The 19,645-nt window shown below is 39.5% G+C and overlaps 1 protein-coding gene across 1 annotated transcript in view; it reads right to left on the minus strand.

Moving 5' to 3' along the window:
* The window catches only part of LOC102781283 (potassium channel subfamily K member 2-like), a 31,377-nt gene that overhangs the window by 5,451 nt on the left and 6,281 nt on the right, over positions 1 to 19,645 (minus strand). Inside the window, exons 3-6 of the mRNA XM_006797100.2 lie at positions 13,710 to 13,827; positions 7,147 to 7,307; positions 5,484 to 5,679; positions 3,223 to 3,365 (exon numbers count right to left, since the gene is read on the minus strand). Of these exons, the coding sequence (XP_006797163.2) occupies positions 3,223 to 3,365; positions 5,484 to 5,679; positions 7,147 to 7,307; positions 13,710 to 13,827 (618 nt within the window). The remainder of the gene's footprint in view (positions 1 to 3,222; positions 3,366 to 5,483; positions 5,680 to 7,146; positions 7,308 to 13,709; positions 13,828 to 19,645) is intronic.

Here is a 19,645-nt window from a genome sequence, read left to right on the forward strand (position 1 = left end):
AAGAACCTTGAACCTTGACTTTTAGGGTCCCAAATGTGCCCATGTGCCAAATTTGGTCATAAATAAATAAATCAAATATCTATAAATAAAAATTCATATTAAATTTGTTAACTTAAGTAATCTACCAACATTACTCATCATGTACATACACTGCCGTACTAATATGGGTGTCACGTCCGGTGTGGCAGACGTGTGGGGTTGAAGATAGGGCCCAAAATGCAGCAGCTCTGGTGCAGGTGAGTATTTATTAAACAAAAGAAAATACAAACAGCAATGGCGCGGGAACATGAAACTGGAACCTAAACTGGGCAGAGCTAACAAAACAAACCAGAAACGTAGATGCAGGGAGGACGGATGGAGAGATGGAGAGATGGAGAGATGCAGGGTGGAGAGATGGAGAGATGCAGGGAGACCGAGGTAAACAACACAGACGAACCAGCCACGACTAAGACAGAAGACACGACTTAAAAACACTCAGAGAACACAGGGAGATTACACACAGGTGGGGGACACAGCTGGGAGTGATTAACGTGACGAGACTAGGGAGGCGAACTGAAAACACTCACATAAGACGCAGACCTTCACAATAAAACAGGAACTTACACATGCAAGGACACAGACTAAGAAACGCGGACTTGATACAGGAACACACGGGCAGAACACAGTAAACACTAAACAGAGGAAGAACAGAACCAACAATCACACTAATAGAAAATACAAAACGCTGGGTCAAAAGGACCCAGGACCATGACAATGGGGATCCCATTGCAGCATATTAGGCTTGTTTTGGTCTTGTTATTGCTGGTTGTAAGGGTGGTTTTGAGACACCGACATGGCAACCCCGAGGCTTCTCTATTTCTGGCACAGTTCTAAGCATCTACACTAGAGACACTTTTACTGCCATCCTCTGTCACACAGTCAGATTAAAATTTAATTCATGTGAAGAGACAAAGTAATTTTTTATAACTCTAATGTGGAGTTGAAGCACTAAATCCAGGAAAAACAAAAAAACTTGGATGTGTTACATGAACATGGTTTATAAAATGTCATTTCCGTTAATCAGTGCAAACCCCTGTTTAATAGCTCTTATCCAGAGCATTCTTCCACAAAATATGCCAGCACTCCAATTATCAAATGAGCACGACAGACCTTTTTAACATTCATTCATTATTTGCAATAAAAGTTAGCTACGGTAAAGGCCAACAGCAGGTGTGGAACTTTATGAGAAGTGGGAAATGAATGAGAATAAAATTCTTTAAAGCATTAGTACATTTAGTCTCATTCTCTTGTGCTATCATTAACCTGAGGGTAGTGGACTTAAAAGGACTTAAAAGCAGGAAAATGTTTCCAAATTGTGATTTTTAGAAATGGGTCTGTGTTGCGAGGTTTTTTTTTTGTGCTGCATTTGGCACAAGATGTTGTACACACATTAGAGGTTACAGACATTTTCCCGACCATTCATCACTGGCCTGCTGAGATTTTTTCCCCAAAGAATATTAATGCAGGAGCCTAAAGCAATGAATTAAAAATGAGTTTTGTCATTGAGCTGTGTGTGACCTACTGAACAGGCCTCTGGCGGATATATACTGTATGTGCTTTGCACAGTATGCTTATTTATGGTTTCTGAATAGTGACAGGGAAGAGGGAGTTAGGCCAACACATCATTGATCCCACCTTCATTATGAATTAGACCCGTTTCTCCCGGCTGTTTTGTTTATTTATTAGGCTCTAAGGTACACTTGAATTGAAAATGATGGCGCACATTGGAGCACAAACACTGCACGCTTTCCCTGCTGTCTTTTCACTTTCTCTTCCCTTCCCCTAATCCATTCCCCCAGTCTCCCACTTTGTCTGTCAGTAATGCAATTCCCTGCGGAGCTCACAGCCTACACAGCTGTACTCCTAATTATGGCTGTGAAAGGATTTCCCACTATAGAGTGCTATATGCCCTTCAATGTGTGCATGAATGTGTGGCTTTTCCCATTCTTTCTACATATAAATAATGAACCTGCCACAGCAGCACAGTATCATATTTATCAGCACCAGCCACTGCAAACACACCAAAGTTTGAAGTGTAAAACAATAAGGCTTAAAAACATTCTTTTTTCCAGCTGCCATCTTTCAGATGAACAGATCATAGTTTTGCTTATATTGATTATTTATGCTTCATGATGTGGAAACTCTTTTATGATTATTTATTCAATTCATTAGGTTGGATTAGGCTTGTGTTTGTTTTAAAAGTGTGCAGGACTATTAACTTACTGCAGACCAAATGTCTGTACTCACAGGTACAAAAAAAGTAACCTGAACCTTTCTGTCATTGGAAAAAAATGCATTAACTACAAATTTGTTTGCTTTGCTACTTAAAGAGTGAAAATTCACTGAATACTAACTTATCTTGATGCATTCTCAATCATCCAGGAAAATAAATCTCCAAAAGTTGATTCTGTTCATCTGGACGTAGTGTTTTCTGGGAGAAACATTTCGTCACTCATCCAAGTGACTTCTTCAGTCTCAGCTGACTGCAGGTTTCCCCAATCTTATAAACAGTACATTTGCATAATGACTGAAACCAGCCCACTGAAGGAACAATGGGCTGTTTCTTCCTTAAGGAACTGGCCTCACAGCCCATTGTTCCCATTGTTGTTCCATCGTCCCATTGTTCCCATTGTTCCTTCAGTGGGCTGGTTTCAGTCATTATGCAAATGTACTGTTTATAAGATTGGGGAAACCTGCAGTCAGCTGAGACTGAAGAAGTCACTTGGATGAGTGACGAAACGCTTCTCCCAGAAAACGCTACGTCCAGATGAACAGAATCACCTTTTGGAGAATACTAACTTATCATCTCAATATACCTTGTAGAGCAGGGGTGTCAAACATAAGGCCTGGGGGCCAGAATTGGCCCAGCAAAGACTCCAATCCAGCCTTGCTGGATGGCTTTGGAAAATGTTCCAAACTTGTTGGATACTTTGTGTGAAATAAAGGCTAAACAGCAATTTAAAAAAAAAGTGAAAATAAAATATGCTAATAGACCTCTCAGTACCAACCACAAGCTTGGTTCCTCAAGCATGGGATGCTATTAGCATAAGACTCTAAGATAAATTTTGGGATTCGAGGGGCTGACAGAGTTCTTTCTTCAACTTCAGTTCAGATTCTACATATCTGCATGCTTTATGTTGTCAGTAAAACCAACAAAAGAGCCAACTTAACAGCACTACTTGCCTCTTCTTTAGTTTTCTTGGAGATAACCCGAAACCAGTCTCCGATCATACTTAGTACTGCAGCAAAGTACGCCAAGCCCACCAAAATCCAGAAGAGCACCACGGGTTTATAGTAATCAAGGTATTCTGGTTTCTCGAACCCACCTGAAGAACAACAAACAAAACTGTGTTATAAAAGTGGGTCACATCGTTCTGGGATACTTACAGCGCTGTGCAAAAGTCTCGAGCCACCTCTCATTTCTCATTTACATTTTGCTTGGAAAATGAGAAATAGCTGCAAATATTCATTTAAATATATGTGTGCAGATATTTACTACAAGATCCCCAACAGCACTGGCTGAAATCAGCCCCAAACCATGACAGAGTCGCCACCATGTTTCACAGCTGGCGGTAGAAAAAGGTTTTAAACCTGAATTCAATTTCTTAAGTACATGACTTTCAGATACTTTTCATCTGCTGTAGATAGTTTTTTAAGGCCTGACAATTCTTTGGTCCCCCACTTGTCCAATTTCCTCAAACTTTTTAAAGAAACTTTGCACACTGTGCAAAGTTTTTAGCTCATAGATTCTTGGGAATCATCTTGTTGGTGCAAATATGCTATTTTATGCATTTAAAAGTGTTAGATTTGACATCTGTTTTTGCAGCAAACTGCTAATAACAAAATGCCTAAAGATAAAGATACTGGTTGTTCCCTTGAGTTAGGTGCCTTTTTTTTGAACGATTGAATGATTTGTAGGTCAGCCTTTTGAAAACAGTCAGGTACAGGGAATGGACAGAAAATGAGTGAAAAACCAAAGAAAAACTTTTAAGAAAGTCTCAAGAACACTTTTAAACAAAGGTGTCTGGCTCCTTGGAAGAAATGAGTGGTAGCTAAAGACTTTTGCACAACGCTCTGCTTGACTTCACCCAAATCTATTTCTATGAATGACCCAGGAATAGGGGCTTTTATATAATGATTTTTCTATAATAGATCCATGTTGCATCAGTTCATGGGCTGGTTCTGGTTTTCTGTCATTGTGAACATATTACCTTAAGCCCATTTAAATGCCACCTCAGCCCCCATTATGGTCCTTACCTTTCAATGACTCCGTAAAATATCAGCAGGGATGAAGAGTCAGAGCCAGCAAGCTCAGTGTGCAGTTAGATAATCTCCCATTACAACAACATTTTAACTAACGGGAGTCCACGTTGATTAGCTTAGTGTAGCTACTGGGGGTTGGCACAGGTGCCACAATCTAATCTATAATCATTAGACCTGCTCAGGGAAGTTTAATCCAGCAGTCTAAGTGTTTGTGATTTGTCCCATCTGCCTCTCTCTTGTTATCTGCCAAAAAGGTCAAATCAAGCTAATACCAGCTGCTACACAAATACACACAAGCTGCGAAAAATGCACAGTACACACTCTTACTTTTTCTATCACAGACATACTGTATTATGTACAGTGTGTTTAGTTAATTGTTTATAATTATTCTTTTAGGGTGTTTACAGACTTGCGTCATGAAATAGTGTGACATTTCAAGAAATGCGGTACACTTATTCCATTTCTTGCGGTGAGTCATGATCAGTGCTCTTCTCGGGTTTATTTATGGAAGGAGAATGAATCTACGTCCAGCAGCTGTATAAAATTTGAAAATGAGCAGGAAGCAGGGTATATCTGAAGATAACAAAATGCCAACTGGTCCATCAGACACAGTGTGACACATTGTTTATTCTGCACAAAAAAACCCCAACAACTGTAAAACAAGCTTGCTGTTTCACAAAGATTAAACAATATGGTAGAACAAAATGGGAATAATTATTGTGAAATGAGCCAATGTCCGAAAATCTTTCAGAAAGATGGAGAACTATTGTCCAAAACTACTGTAAAAAATTACTAGAAGGTCTGGCTCCTTAGAAACAAAATCTGATCAGTGGCTCTGTTATGCTTGCTTGGATATAAAGTAATTCCCATCAACATCTTCAAAGCACTAAATGAAGACAACATTTGGGAGACTAATCTGATGTTCTGGTAGAGCTCCAGAGACTCACACAATCAGTGGCTATGAGCTCGGTTGTCTTTACAGTTAAATATGTTATCGGTGTTCATAAGAACTACTGTCAAGGTGCTCGTAAATTAAAGTGAGGCACAGAATATAATTGTAGTGCACTGGGAGGCTTATCACCGCTGCGCAGATCCTTTGAGTCAGGCTGGCCGATAAATCATTGAACTATAAATACACTGATTCTACATAAAAATGAAGGACAAAAGAAAATTCAAGTGACCTTTTTCTCCAGCGACAAAGTCTCCAAAGCCGATAGTGGTGAGCGTGATGACGACAAAGTAGATGGACTCGAGAGTGCTCCAATTTTCGATGTGCTTGAAGATGACGGCTGGCAGGGCCACAAAGATGAGGCACCCGAACAGGATGAAGAGCAGCGTGGAGATGACGCGAATCTTTGTCTGGCTGACTTTCCACTTCTGTAGGGAGATTTGCTCGCATGAAGAATACATGATGTGCACTTTCGGAGACTAAAACTTTAAATTCAATCTGTGGGAGCGATAGGGAAGTGCTTGAAAGAATTCAAACAGCTCAGAAGCTTTACATGGAAACACTGCGGCTGAATTTTATGAGTAGTTACCATGTGCTATGGTTTCTGATGTGCTAATAAAACAAGCTGTTTGTTTTTCCTTACAGGTGCGGCCGCTGGCGATACATCGGGAATTTTTATTTGTATGCTATCCTTTTATTCCGCTCCGCACCAGCCCATTTCCCCCTGCCTGTCCTGCCTTAGATATTGTCAATATGTATACTACATATAATGTAATAACTGAAAAACAACAACAACAACAACCCATGCTTTTATTTATTTATTTGGATCTGAATATTGTAATGAGTCACTTTCTTTGACCTCTTCCTAGGAATAAACTGTATGTTTTCTAACATCTCAAGCTGTGAAGTTCATGTGACATCATTTCCACTCTCAGATGGAACGCTCACCCATGACTTGACATCCCTTGGAAATGCTCTAATAACAAATTTACTGCATTTTTAGTAGCAGCTACTGTATGCTAATTGATACATTACAGTCAGCACTTGCACTGCTTCAACAACAGCATGCACATTTCATTTCCTCATTATCCCCAGAGTTCGTCTTTTCCTTGAGTTACTGTGCATTATATTCTGCACGCTGTCCTTTTTTGTGCTGCCCTTGCACTCATGGTGACTGCTTTCAGCTGGGTCTCTTGGTATCATGCCCTTTTCCTCTGCAGTTATGTAAGACCAAAGCACAGCACCTCAGAGGTAAAGTATAAAGAGCAGACTGCCCTCAGATCACTCTGTCTGTGATGTCTTATGTCCTCATCGCTCTCAAAAAAGCATAGTACAACAATGCACAGTTGAAAGGTAATCTACAGTGAATGTTATAGAAACAAATTAAAACTGAATCACTGTATTTCCATGGGGACCAGTGAAGCTGATGGATTTCAGCACCTTCACTGCACGGCAGTGAGTTCAGCAGGTGGCAGTCCATCTTTTTCCATTGTCTCCATGACCTTCCAACCTGTCTTTTCCTCCCCGGGGGAGGGACAGAGCCAGCTATACATCAAAATCAGTCCCCTGACAAAATGCTTTTGTCAGTGCTTTTATACTGAAACAGGAGACTCTTAAACTACTTTTTGAGGGGACGTATGATTTCAGCTGACTTTTACGGAAGATAAACAAAGTACATCAGGAAATGAAAAATATCTGATAATTAGGCCCTCATCTTTTTTTGTCTTTCTTCTAGGAATCTACCAGATGCTACAATCTTCAAGGTAATAAAAGTCAGTGCCTATCTACCTTATCAACAGATTTGTATTCATTTTTAATCTAAATTTGCAATAAATTTCACTTTTTACAACTTTATTCATGTATAATGTCACTGATGGATAGAGAACATATCTTACCACGATCATCTTCTCTACTTTGGCGATGCCCTTCCCAAAAATAGTTCCCAACTGGTCCCCGACACCAGCCAGTAAGAATCCAAATAGGGGAATCCCCAGCAGGGCATAGATTATACAGAAGATCCGCCCACCTTCTGTGTGAGGAGAGATGTTCCCAAATCCTGAGAGAAATGACACACACACAGTGAATGTTGAGTGGATCTTGACAGTTTCAGTGATGTTATGTTTCCAAATTATTCTATCCTCTGGAGCAGAACATAGTTTTAATGTACAATTTGCATACTTTCTAACATAAAAGTTAAAGGCGATTGTTGATTCATAGTTGCACCTGTTTTATTTTTCTCTGAGCTTTCATTCATGAAATTGCACATTTTTAAAAATCTTATTGCTCTCTACTTTTGCTATATCACGCTTGTCAGTTTAAATCATGAAAAATCATGTGAACAAGTGTTTGGTTTTTCTTCTGTAATGAAATGGAACATGAAGAGTGAAGGATCCAAATGCAGAAAACAGACATTGGTTAGATTAAACAGAAGGCACTGTTTATTTAGATTAAAAACTCAGATTTAAGTCCTAAAAAGAAGATGAGCAAAGTCCAAAATCCAAACCCAAAACCCTGAGGCTCAGAGAAACATGCAAGCAAATGAGCAGAGAAGCAGTACTACACGACAAGCAATGCAACCAAATCGTTGCCTGGTCACTAGCTGGATCCCTCCTTATGTGGGGATGGTCCCCCCCCCCACTGGTCACCTCGATGTGTAAGGTGGGCTGACCCATGTTACAATGTCCGGTCTGTGCCTCCAGGGCTCGTGGGTGCCTGTAGGTTGGGCATCTTGTCTCAGGGAGCTTGTCCCAGACCCAGACCATTTTGTCTCACCCCTTTATTGTGACGCAATGTGCAGATGAGCTCCAAGCCTCGGGACTCATCTGCACACTCCAGTCTACTCTTTGTGGCGGTGGCGCTGGGTGCTGCCCTAGACATGGCGGTGTTCAGGACTGTTGTCATTGTCATTGTGTGCCTGACGTCTGACTTCTTACCGCCCTCTGGCAGGGTGTGGGGAATGGGGCTGCCTACTGAACCAGTCGTTTGCTGGTTCTCTCCTTTCTTACTTGGTCTTCCATGTCCCGGCTCCATACATCACATCACTCACACCCTTAGGGTCTTGGGCGGAGGGGGGAATCATATAGTTCAGTGGTCCCCAACCCTTTTTGCGCCACGGACTGACCTTTAAGGTGTCGCTGATAATTACAACAAAATAAAACCAGTAACGGTACCAAAAAAAGAAGATTTATTCAGAACACGCGGGAAAAGACCCATGGAAACCAAGTTAACAATAAAACGATTAAAAAAATAACGATAAAAACCGATAAAAGATAAGATAACTCTTTATTGTCATTGCACAGTCATACATAGTACAGTAGTACAATGAAATTGGAACCCTGAAAACCATAAATTTCACACCCAAGCCTCAACTCTCGCGGCCTGGTACCAAACGACGTACCAGTCCGTGGCCCGGGGGTTGGGTTGCAGTGGCCCCATTCACCCCTTCACTGACCCTCATTTTATCTGTAAGTTAGACATTGAGGGTCTTTGCAGTACCAGTTTGCCACTGGTTTGGGGCAGCATTTGCTCGCCAGGTGGTTCTTGAGTGCCTGGAAACCTGGGACCCTATTCTTGAATTGTACCAGAGTGACAGGCCTCTATCAGGGTTGATTCCCTTTTGCCTTTGGTCCTCTGGGACTCTGGTTCCATCTCTGCCTGCCTTTGGGCATGCTCTCTCTCACACACACTCATACTACAAGAAGATTGCTGATTTATGTATCTGTGTATTTTAGAATTGTTGTGTTGCACGTGCTGTACGTCTGTTCTTTTTTTATACAAGAGCTGTAGTTGGCGATACATTGTGCTTTTTTTCCTGTCTGTCCTGCCTTAGACATTGTTATACTGTACCACATATAATGCAATTACTGAAATAACACAAATAGAAGTGGATAAATAAGCAGAGAAAATATTCACATGAAAAAAAAAAAAATCAGAATTTCAGAACTTCATTCATTACAGGCTGCACAAAACAAAACCTGCCAGACAAGAACATTTTCACGAAGTCTGACTGTGCTATGATATGATTGCTGAGAGGCACAAAAGAATAGCTTTGAGAAATTTCAGTAGAAGCTGCGTAACGTCTCTGACTCGGAAAAAAGCTTATTATTCACACCCTCTATTCTCAGCCAACTCTAACATGAATGAAAAATGGGGAGAAAATGAAGCGATGAACACTGAGCTGTACCTCTGAAACCCGAGAAACAAAAATACGAGTCTGTTACAGGTTTAACGCCTTTGTTTTAATCCCCAAACCCATATTTAGCTGCAGCTAGAAAATCAAATGGAGGTTATGAAAGTCAACATCCTGTTTAAAAACAAGACCTGCGCCTCTCATACTCCTGACCCCACACACCCATCAAAATGCAATATCAATTTCATTATTTAACATTTAATAAGGCATCTGCATAATGAACTACATCCACTTTTCTTCATTAATGTAGTCATCTGTCTCAGGAAATGAGCTGCAGGGTGTCTTCTAACAACTTTCCATGATCACATTGGAGCAGGGTGACACCTAATGTGAGAACAATTGTCAATCATGGCTCAGTAATTTTAAGATCGGTACAATGGGAAACAGGATGTCGGATTAGGTTTTTTAACCTGCGGGTGACATTGCAAAACAAATGAGAAGCAGGAGCTCTCTAATTTGAACCTGTACTTAATTCATTTCTTCCTGAATTAATTCTAGTTTATATTCTAAGCTCTTCTTTTGTTTTATTTCAATAGCAGACATAAAAGCTTAGCACGGTAAGGGTATTAGTCACATGTGGCAGAAGACATCTGTGGTCTTCATTCATCTGTCTATTCATTAGGCGATGTCGTTACCTCGTTATGCATAAATAATCAAATAATAAATAGTTAATAGAAGTGTCATGATGACTATATATTGATTAAAATCATGACAGATATAAATAAAAAAATGTTTATTTTTAGTTTTGTCATTGAAACGTGCAAACATACATGGAAATACAGTATAAGTATAGTAGAGTATAAGGCAAAAACAGAGCTTATACAATTCTAACACCTAAAGAGTCAATATTTGGTATGACCACCTTTATCCTATAACACAACTAGAACTCTCTCAGGTAAGCTTTTGCATTTTTTCTTTAAGTAATCTTCAGGAATAGTTCTTATTTAAAAAAAAAGCATTCAAAGCTAGTTTTGGATGCCTTTTGATTCATTCTCTAGCAAGATGATCCCACACTACTTCAGTAATGCTGAGTTTGGGGCTTTGGGGAGGCCAATCCATGACTGATCTCCATTGTATGTTTTTCTAACTAGATATGCTTTTACTGCACTGGCAGTAAAGCTGATGTATCTAATCAGGCGACTTCTATATGGATCAAAATCTGACAGTGTTTTTAATTCCATCAGTTTTGATCTCCAAGACCTCCAAAACCACTGACTGAGCTCCAAACCACGACAGCACCTCCACCATGTGTTTCAGATGGCTGTACACACACTCTTTGTTGTGCCTCTCTCCTGACCACCTCTGTGCATAGTGACAATGATTTGAAACAAAAGTTTTACTCATTGCCACTTATTTTCAATCTAGCTCTAGTAATTTGGCAAACCTGTTTCCACTGAGACCATTTCTCACGAGCTTTCCCCGAACAGGTCCTATGTTAGGTCTTTGATGGATTTTTATTTTTCTGATTTTTAAAGGACATGATTTTCAGATACTGTCCATCTGTAGATATTTTTTAGTCCTAGCACTTCTTCTTCTGTCCTCCACTTGTCCGGTTACCTCAAAAATTTAAGGCTACACCATGCTGAGACATGCCAAGTGTTCAGCTCATTGCTCTTTGCTAATCACTATTCTGTGGTTGTCGCATACAAGTACTGGATTGAAATTGACCACTCAAGACCACTGAAGTCTCGGTCCTTGGAAGCAAAATATAATGAAATAATGACTGGCTTCACACTTTTATGCAGATATCAGCATGTTATTGTTAATATACTGATTTACTGTTTGACTGTAACTGTGATGTGGTAGTCTGATAGTGTGACAGCCCTGGGCAAAAACAGCCAATTTTAAACCATCACATATTTTCTTAAAAATATCTAAAAACATAAGAAGTCATGCATTTAAAATACATTATCTGCCTTCTGCTCTACCGAGATGCTGTTTTCCTACAGGACCTGCAATATATCAGACTTCAAAAACCACGAAAGGTATTCTTGAGTTAGTTTCAGAGCATTGCCTCATGAACAGTACATTAACCTTAAGATTTTAGAAGGAGGAGCCCTGGATCGCCTCTTTCCCGACACAGTTGAGTGGATTATGTGATGATTACATATAGTAACACGTCAGGTCTTGTGCAATCTCTCGTAGGAGCGATGACAATTGCAGTGGACAGTAAAAGCTTAATGACTTCCTTCTAAACTCATTAAGTGACACAGGGAGAGAAAACCAGCTGCACGACATTTAACAGAGTGACTTCATTAGCTACAAAAAGACACAGGCTCCGGGTTTGGTTGCTCTTACTCTTTCCTTGAATCAGATGTTGTTACAGTGGGTTTGAGGTGGTATCAAAAATATATAAAAATATACCTTTTTATGGAAAACCATTGCACAACGTGTCGCAACATGTTCTTGTAAAAACAACCTTCCAACAGAGTCCAAAAGGAGCAAAGTTGTATGAGAGAATAATAAAAAATTTTCTACAGGCTATAAATAATGAATCATTTGAGATCTGTTGGAGTAAATACAGTAGAAATGTGAATTTCCGAGTATACCAGTCTTAACAAAGAAATCCCATGGGGAGAAATGCTGTGAGATCAATGATTACTGCTCTTTTGCTCCCAGGAGAGGGTAGGAAGGAGCCAGGAGAGGCAACCGAACCCACAGAGTTATTCCAGTTCATTTCCTCGATAAAGGGCAACGATGATGGGGGGTATGCTATGTTTCAATAATGGGCATCCAATTAAAGATCACATAAACAAAGGAGTATGTGTGTATGAAATGTAATGTTTGATATGGCTTCAGAAATGTTTTCCTGTCTGGACTCTTAATAGATTCTTTACAGACTGTGCGCTGACAAGAAATGACATAATGGCTTCTCTAAAGCAAGATGTCTTTGCATAGCAGCACAGAGGCCACAGAACATTTTGTTCCAGTAAGGCAAAATTAAAATGATTGCCAACAGGCAGAGCAGCAATTATATGTTGTTTGCACAAACAACCATCAGAGATACTGCAAACAAAATCACCACAGATCGAGACTTCTGTGGCAAAATCCAATTTCAAGCATAGTTTACTACCAAAAAAGATTTTAATTCTTAATTTCAGAGAGTTTTGGATGCTTCATGCTTTTTTAATTAGTTTTTAAACTAAAGCAGAGCTCTTTCATTTCTCTGCATCACTTACTGCACTCACATTGCATAGAAAATCGAAGTAAACCTGCTTGTACTGACAAAACTCGACATCTTTAACTCACTGGAGCACAGGAGTATAAAAGAGAGAGTCAACATACTCAGTCTCAGGTGAGCAGACGAAAAACCCACAGTGCAGTTTTTGCTTTTTTGCAATAAATTCGAGGGGAAGCATATTTTAAAGCCAAAAGGCAAAATCCATTTATGGTAATGCAATGCATTAGCAACATTTTATCACAAGGATGAGCTGTGACAGAATCCAGGAAATATGAAATGAAGCTCAACAGCCCACCACACAGATATGTTATACCCGTCGTGTGTGTGTGTGTGTGGAGGGGAATTTTTCATGAGCAGAACTGCAAGCACAAGCCTGGCGCAGTGCACCAAAATCTAGAAATCTGGAAAGAGGTTGCAGGAGAAGTCTTAGCGTTAGCGAGCAAAACCCGACGCTAAAATATTTATCAAGATCACACTTAGGGTGTTTTTAAAAGGAGGGTGTGCTCTGAAAAGGTGCAACAGATGTGAAAGGGAGCCCAACAGCCCACTGAACAGACACGGCGAACTGTCATGGTCCAATTGGAAGAGCCAGATGAGCTGTCAAACCGGTTGTGTGGGTGTTTGTGTGCGTGCCATTCCTTTTTTCTGATTAGCAAGCTCTTACAGCTGGAGGTGACAGAGAGAGAGCAAATGGTGTAAATGATGGAAAGAAGGGAAGTGTGTTTGAGTTTCAGGCTGTTTTTTTGCTCGTATGAAACCAAATTACATTACTAAATATTTAAGTTGGACATTTAAGTTCTGTTATGTATAAAGAGCACAGTAGCTAACATTGAGGGCACAATTTGCAAATGAGGTACAAAATTATTTACTGGGATAATCTCAAGTGAGAGGCTGCTATAGACCAAACTGGATCAGGACAAGTATTCAACTAAAACAACTATTTAAGGCCTGTTCAGGCACTGGCTCACACTTTTTGGTAGTGGGACCGAGGTGTATCCACTTGTATCCAAAATGCTTCCACATTGTTCTTACAATTTATTTGCATTTCCATTTTATTTCACAACCGAATGAGAAATTTCTCTGCTTACCGATGGTGGTGATAACAGTCCCAGCAAAGAAAAAGGAGGAACTCATGTCCCAGAGGCTCGTCTGATTGGATGAATTTCCTGAAGGGTTCACACCTTCTCGAATTGCTATAACCACTTGCTGCAGAAGAAAGAAAAAAAAAAAAACAACCTTAGCATGAAATAAATAATACAGTAAATATGTGCCGCTATTTTCCATGCCAAAGTTTACATGTCACAAGCAAAAGATGTGGAATGACCTGCGCACAAGTTCATTGTATTTACACGGAGAGATGATGTTTTGAAAAATCGCTTTTACATTTTTTTCTATACATCAAAATGAAGCTTACGTGTAAGTTCAATAATAATGTAATGGTCTGCCTTCTTTCCTGGACGTTCGGCTACTAGTCTGTTCTTTACATCACTACCAGTTCCCCACGCTGTCTGAGTCAGTACTGACATCATTACAGTCCTATCATCTTCTTGCCTGTCTCCTTTGAGCCAATCTGCCTCCATTCTGTGTTGTTAAATCTGACTACTCTGTCATTCTCCCTTTCAGAGTCTCATTCGTGCAGCCCATCTCCTCCCCATCGCCACCACACCCAACAGAGCTCTATCCACCAAGCCTCAATCTTCATCTTCACCACCATCTAGGGATCCTGTCCTAAATCAGTGCTGGGATTCTGCTCTGCCATGAAGGGTCATCAGAGTTTAATCGGCAAATACATTATTTAATTTTACTCTCTCAATAAATCATGTTCAGTTCTTCTAAATGATCTCTCCTTATTGAAATTCTCATGTAACATGTAGACTTGCTTCTTTTCTCACCTATTTGCATAGAGCCCGCTCAGTCTATACTTAACACTGGGCATTTGATTACAGTGAGTTCACCCTGCTGGCAAACTGCATACTGGATGAATATAGCCAGACGCAGACAGCTGTGGCATTATCGCCTTTCTTTATGATAGATTATGCCTTGGAAAGCTAATGCATTAAAATGTCTGATGTGTTCCAGAAGGAGGGAAAAATTTAATTCAGGGAGATTGCATGCACAATTCAGCTACTGTGATAGATGTCCACCTAAGACACCATAATACGGCCTAATAAGTGACTGGTCTCCTGATGGCTATTCATAGCTTGGCATCAAGAATACTTTTAAGTGGTATTAAAAAAAAAAGAAGTCCCAAAAGTGCCAAAAATGTTATTTCTTTCAGTGGCAACTTCAAAAGCAAATCAATCTGCATATGTTACTTTTATAATAAAATGACTTTACTGCAGTAAAATGTTTACAGACTGGTACAAAAATGGTTTTGCCCTCTATTGATAGTTTCGCCACTTCACAACAACTCTAGACGAGATACATTTTCTTAACAACTGAATTATAGGTGCTGCTACTTTGACATGTGCCCAACAGGAAGCTGTAGTCACGTCTGCAAGGCCCTTACCTCCATGCTGCTAGATCCAACCATTTGTAGTGTCTGTGCCTTTGGGAGCATTTAATTGCAATGATCTGACAGATGATATAGTTTGCTGCGCAGCACGAGTTTCTTCTTTAGTTTTAGTGAGTGAAATTTCAGTATTTTATAAGTCTGTTACTAAGCACTAATTAGGATTCAGCTCAGCAGTTAGCTATGTATGCAGCTTGCAAAGTGAAGGGAATATCGGACTCCAAATTTCCACAGTGACAATGAGTTTAAGACCAGTGTGTGATGTCACATCCAGTTTTAAAACAGTTTATGAAAACAGCTTGTTAAAATGTGTTCATCTTCTTTGTCAGCATGTTAAATATCTATTTTTAGCCATAAAATGATCTTTTCCTAAACCTAACTAATAAACCTATTTGTATAAACGTGTGTAATTCACAGACACACACCAGCCAAGAGTTTGATTTCTTCTTTTATCCTGCTGATTTATGTAATTAATAAAATACATGCTAAGTGCATTAAACTGTACGTCTCCTGTCTTTATCAGGTTAATTTCAACCATGCTAAAATTGGACTGAAATATTTTTTTTCACGCTGAAACATGAAAACTGGACACCGCTGCACACAGCCACCAAACAGGTGGTCCTCTGATAACATCAAACAGAAAACAGGCAACCGGGTTTGAGAAGAAAAAAATGTCAGCACTCACAAAAGTGAAAATAGCATAAATACCATGCGGAAATCGTTTTTAGCATGAAACATGAAAACAGGACAACACTGCCCAAAACCACCAAATTGGGTGGTCCTCTGTTTCCATCAAACAGAAAACAGGCAATGAGGTTTTAGAAAAAAATCAGCACACAAACAAGGTGGAAATGGTCATTTCCAAAGGAAGCATCAAAACTCGAACTTATAAATTTACTTCCAAATAGAATGCAACAAGCCTAATAATTCCAAACCACATCCCACAACTTCAGAGCCCCTTATTGCTTATGCAATACGTCTTATCCGTGATCAACTTTGGGGGTCATCATCCCCCTTCCCAGGCTCCTCGAGGCAAAATGACAGCTGACAGCGCCTGACTCCACCTCTATAGTTCTATCTGTCTTTATATATCCATAATTTTTTCTGCTCAACTCAGCCATCATATCACTCTGTGATCAAACAAGACCTGATGTCCACTTCAAGGGACAGAAGCAGAACATAAAAAGTAAAAAAATTACAATTTATAAAAAGAACATTTTGTCTTCTGGATCTTAGGAGGTTAAAGTGTATTAAAGGAATATAATAACAATACTACAACAGTACTGTACAATAGCACACAACAGTCTGTGTCTGTGATCTTCCTGCTCTTCCTGCTACCTGTTTCTAACTGTTTTTCTTTTCTTTTTTGGGGGGAGTTGACTAGTTCAACTGACCTACCTAATCTCTATCGATCTCTAATCACTAGTGTATAACCTGCACAGATACTACAGTATGTAGGTAAAGCTGTAAAGCTGAGAGTTGCCCAGGTAACCACTGGTTGCTAGGGAAAAATGTGTATGTGAATAAAATGTTTGATTTCCTTGTTATGAATATTATGAAAATTTCCTTGTTTAATCTACAAATTTTTTCCTCCTCATGGACTGCACAAAAAGTTACCCAAGGACACACTCTGAGAACTCTGATTTTAGATCTAAGGAGAAAAAGGGCACAATTAAAAAATCAGTCTACCGCATACAGCACCATGGAAACTGTCACAGATTCATCATGACGCATTCATTTGGATGACTGATGTTTCAGGTCCATGGACAGAGATTCCAGCTTGAGTAAACCTGAGCCAAATAAGACATCGATGAGTATGGCAGACTCAACTAATATAATTAATCAAACAAACCCCGGCCTCTCTCTGCTACTAGGAGATGGAGAGGAAGGATCGTATTGGCTGTTTGGTGTCAAGGGTTACAGCATCAAGATAAAACGAGATAGATAAAAGATCAAGACTAGTGAACTGTCATTTCCTCTGAATGCTGCATTAACTTGATCCCACCAAGTTTAAAAAAAGAGAGAGAGAGACTCAGGTCAACAGGGGAACAGTTTAATTTACTGCAGTAAGAAAAAAGCATTTTTGGCCCAAGTGGCAACTAAAGAGACTCGCTAGAATTATTACTGAGACAAAATGAAAGAGAAACACTTTGAAACGACAGGGGAGCAGATACTCTACTACAGATCTGATGCCATTAACTAGCAGAGGAATACGCTAGTATGATGCTGGACTAAAGCTTTTACTCCCCTGTGATTATGCATTCTGTTCAGTTTGAGGCCAAGAAAAAAGATCTAAAAAGGACCTAATTCTTGTGTGGCTTTTCTTTTAATAAACGTAAGAATTGAAGCGAAAAGAGTTAGAATTTTTTAATTATTTCCATCAGCTGGATTTAATATGAATAGACCTCTCAGGTTTAGAGTTACGTTGCTATAATATAGTAAGTGTACAAGACACCGTATGTTGCTCATCAGTCACTAGAACGAGCTCAAATGACGACAATTAGGAAAAGCACGAAAGCATAGAATTTATTGATTTACAGTTTTCTCCACTCAAGCTATTTAGCTGCTATAATAGAGTTGGTAGAGCCCACTGGAGGACAGCTGTATTATGAGACTTAATACATGTACCAAGATTAGCTTTTATTATGTTTTTGTCTAAACCTCATAATTCCCAAATAAACCAAAGGAGGAGGAAGAGGTCAAAGTTAATTCCACTACATTCACAGTGGCTTTAAAAACATAATTTAGCAATTCATTAGATCAGAAAGCCCTGGCTCAGTCAGCCCCCTTTTGTGTCTCAGCCAAGTGAGCTTACTAATTCACCGCTTTGGCACTCAGCTATATGCAAACTAATAAAAGATAAGAAAGGATGACGCGAAGACCGCAGCGGACGTCTCAAAGCTGAGGCAAATAGACCGGAGAGAAAGAGTTGGAGCTTTTAACATCACTCACTTTTTTTAATTACTCCCTTTGAGAGCACATCTCTCCTCAATCCTCTGCTGAGTAATGTTTTATCAGCAGGAACCTGCAAAGGTGTGTGCATGTGTGTGTGTTTGTATACATCATTAAGTAAAAGTGTGTGTGTGAGGGAGGGGGAGGGGGGGGGACCTCAGTTGAAGCTGCCTATCAATAAATGATCAGAAGAGTAATAGTTACTTGAAAGGCTGGTGTACTCACTGCAGCCTCCACCTCTGCCCGAGACTAGAGTTTGGCTGGACTCTAGTCTCGTGAAAACACAATAAAAGATTTATATCGACACTGCTATCTGCCTTACATTTAGCCTCAAAATACCAAATATTAAAGTGATTCTAAATGCTTCCAGAGACAACTCGCCCTGTATTTTTAGGTTAAGTTCTTGAGGAAGTAATTAGTTCCAATTTGCTCCAGAAGTCTAGGAAACCTATAGTGCTCAGATGCATCTAAAGACAGAGGACAGTCTGCAGAAAAAGGAACACGCAGGACAAGAGACATACTCGTATAGCAAAAAACATCCTCATCCTGTTTATCAGTTTTACAGGTCACGGTCTGTCAAAAGAACTCCTACTTTGTTACAGACTGATCCAATCTCAGTGCATATTGTCAAAAGAAGTTGCTTTTTGTCATGTAAGTTGTTACGTGGGTCCCTACTTTTAGATGACGATGATGCAGAATCAACTGCTGCTACTGCTGGCTTTCCATATGTTTTCCTGACGATATGCTTTTAAGTATGTCTTAACCGTAAATAAGCTTCACTGCATAGTCGTAGTCCTATTGTTGGACGTCATGTAACAGGTAGTGGGACTGAAAGAGAGAGCTGGAAGGATGATTTCCATTGTCCAGAGCCTCAGGTTTCACTCTAACAATGTGAAAGATGGATGATCTCGGCTCTGAAAGCACCACCATCACCATTAAACATTAACTCGGCAATTTAAAGATAAATAACCGCCATCTGTTACAACTGTGGCCACGACACATTTTTCAATACATGCAGTAATAAATCCTTTCAGCGTGAAATTGGTTTTAATTATGTTAGAGCACACATGTACTATTAACAGCGTGTGCTAATACTTTTATTACTTTAATGCCACAGAAGGTAAATATGCATTAAGTACACTTTGAAGCCCTTTAAAATATTAAACAATAAAACCCAGAGTGAAATAAAAAGTAATATTTTTATATTGTGAAAGTTTTCTCCTGTTCTCATGTTATGAATGAGAAGACCTGCTCGTTAAATCAAGAGGGGGTTTTTTCAGTGTGAGGTAAAATCCATATCAGAGCGTGCACCAATGATTCAAGCGCTGCTGTTCTATAATTTAGTAACTAAAAACAAACGTTAAAACAGCTTTTGGTTTGCAGGTTATAGTATATGATGGGCTTTTCACTTGAAGTGTTTGCTTAGAATTTTTTATTATTTTAAAAATGTTTGCTCCACTCACAATGAAATGATCCTTGCCATTAAACTGTATGTTTATGCCAGTAGCTTAATTTGACTTGTGACACGATGATTTGGTCAAAGCAAACAAACAAAAAAAA

The sequence above is a fragment of the Neolamprologus brichardi genome, chromosome 15, assembly GCF_056152115.1.
Source record: "Neolamprologus brichardi isolate AB-2024 chromosome 15, ASM5615211v1, whole genome shotgun sequence".
In the NCBI taxonomy this organism is placed as follows: Eukaryota; Metazoa; Chordata; class Actinopteri; order Cichliformes; family Cichlidae; genus Neolamprologus; species Neolamprologus brichardi.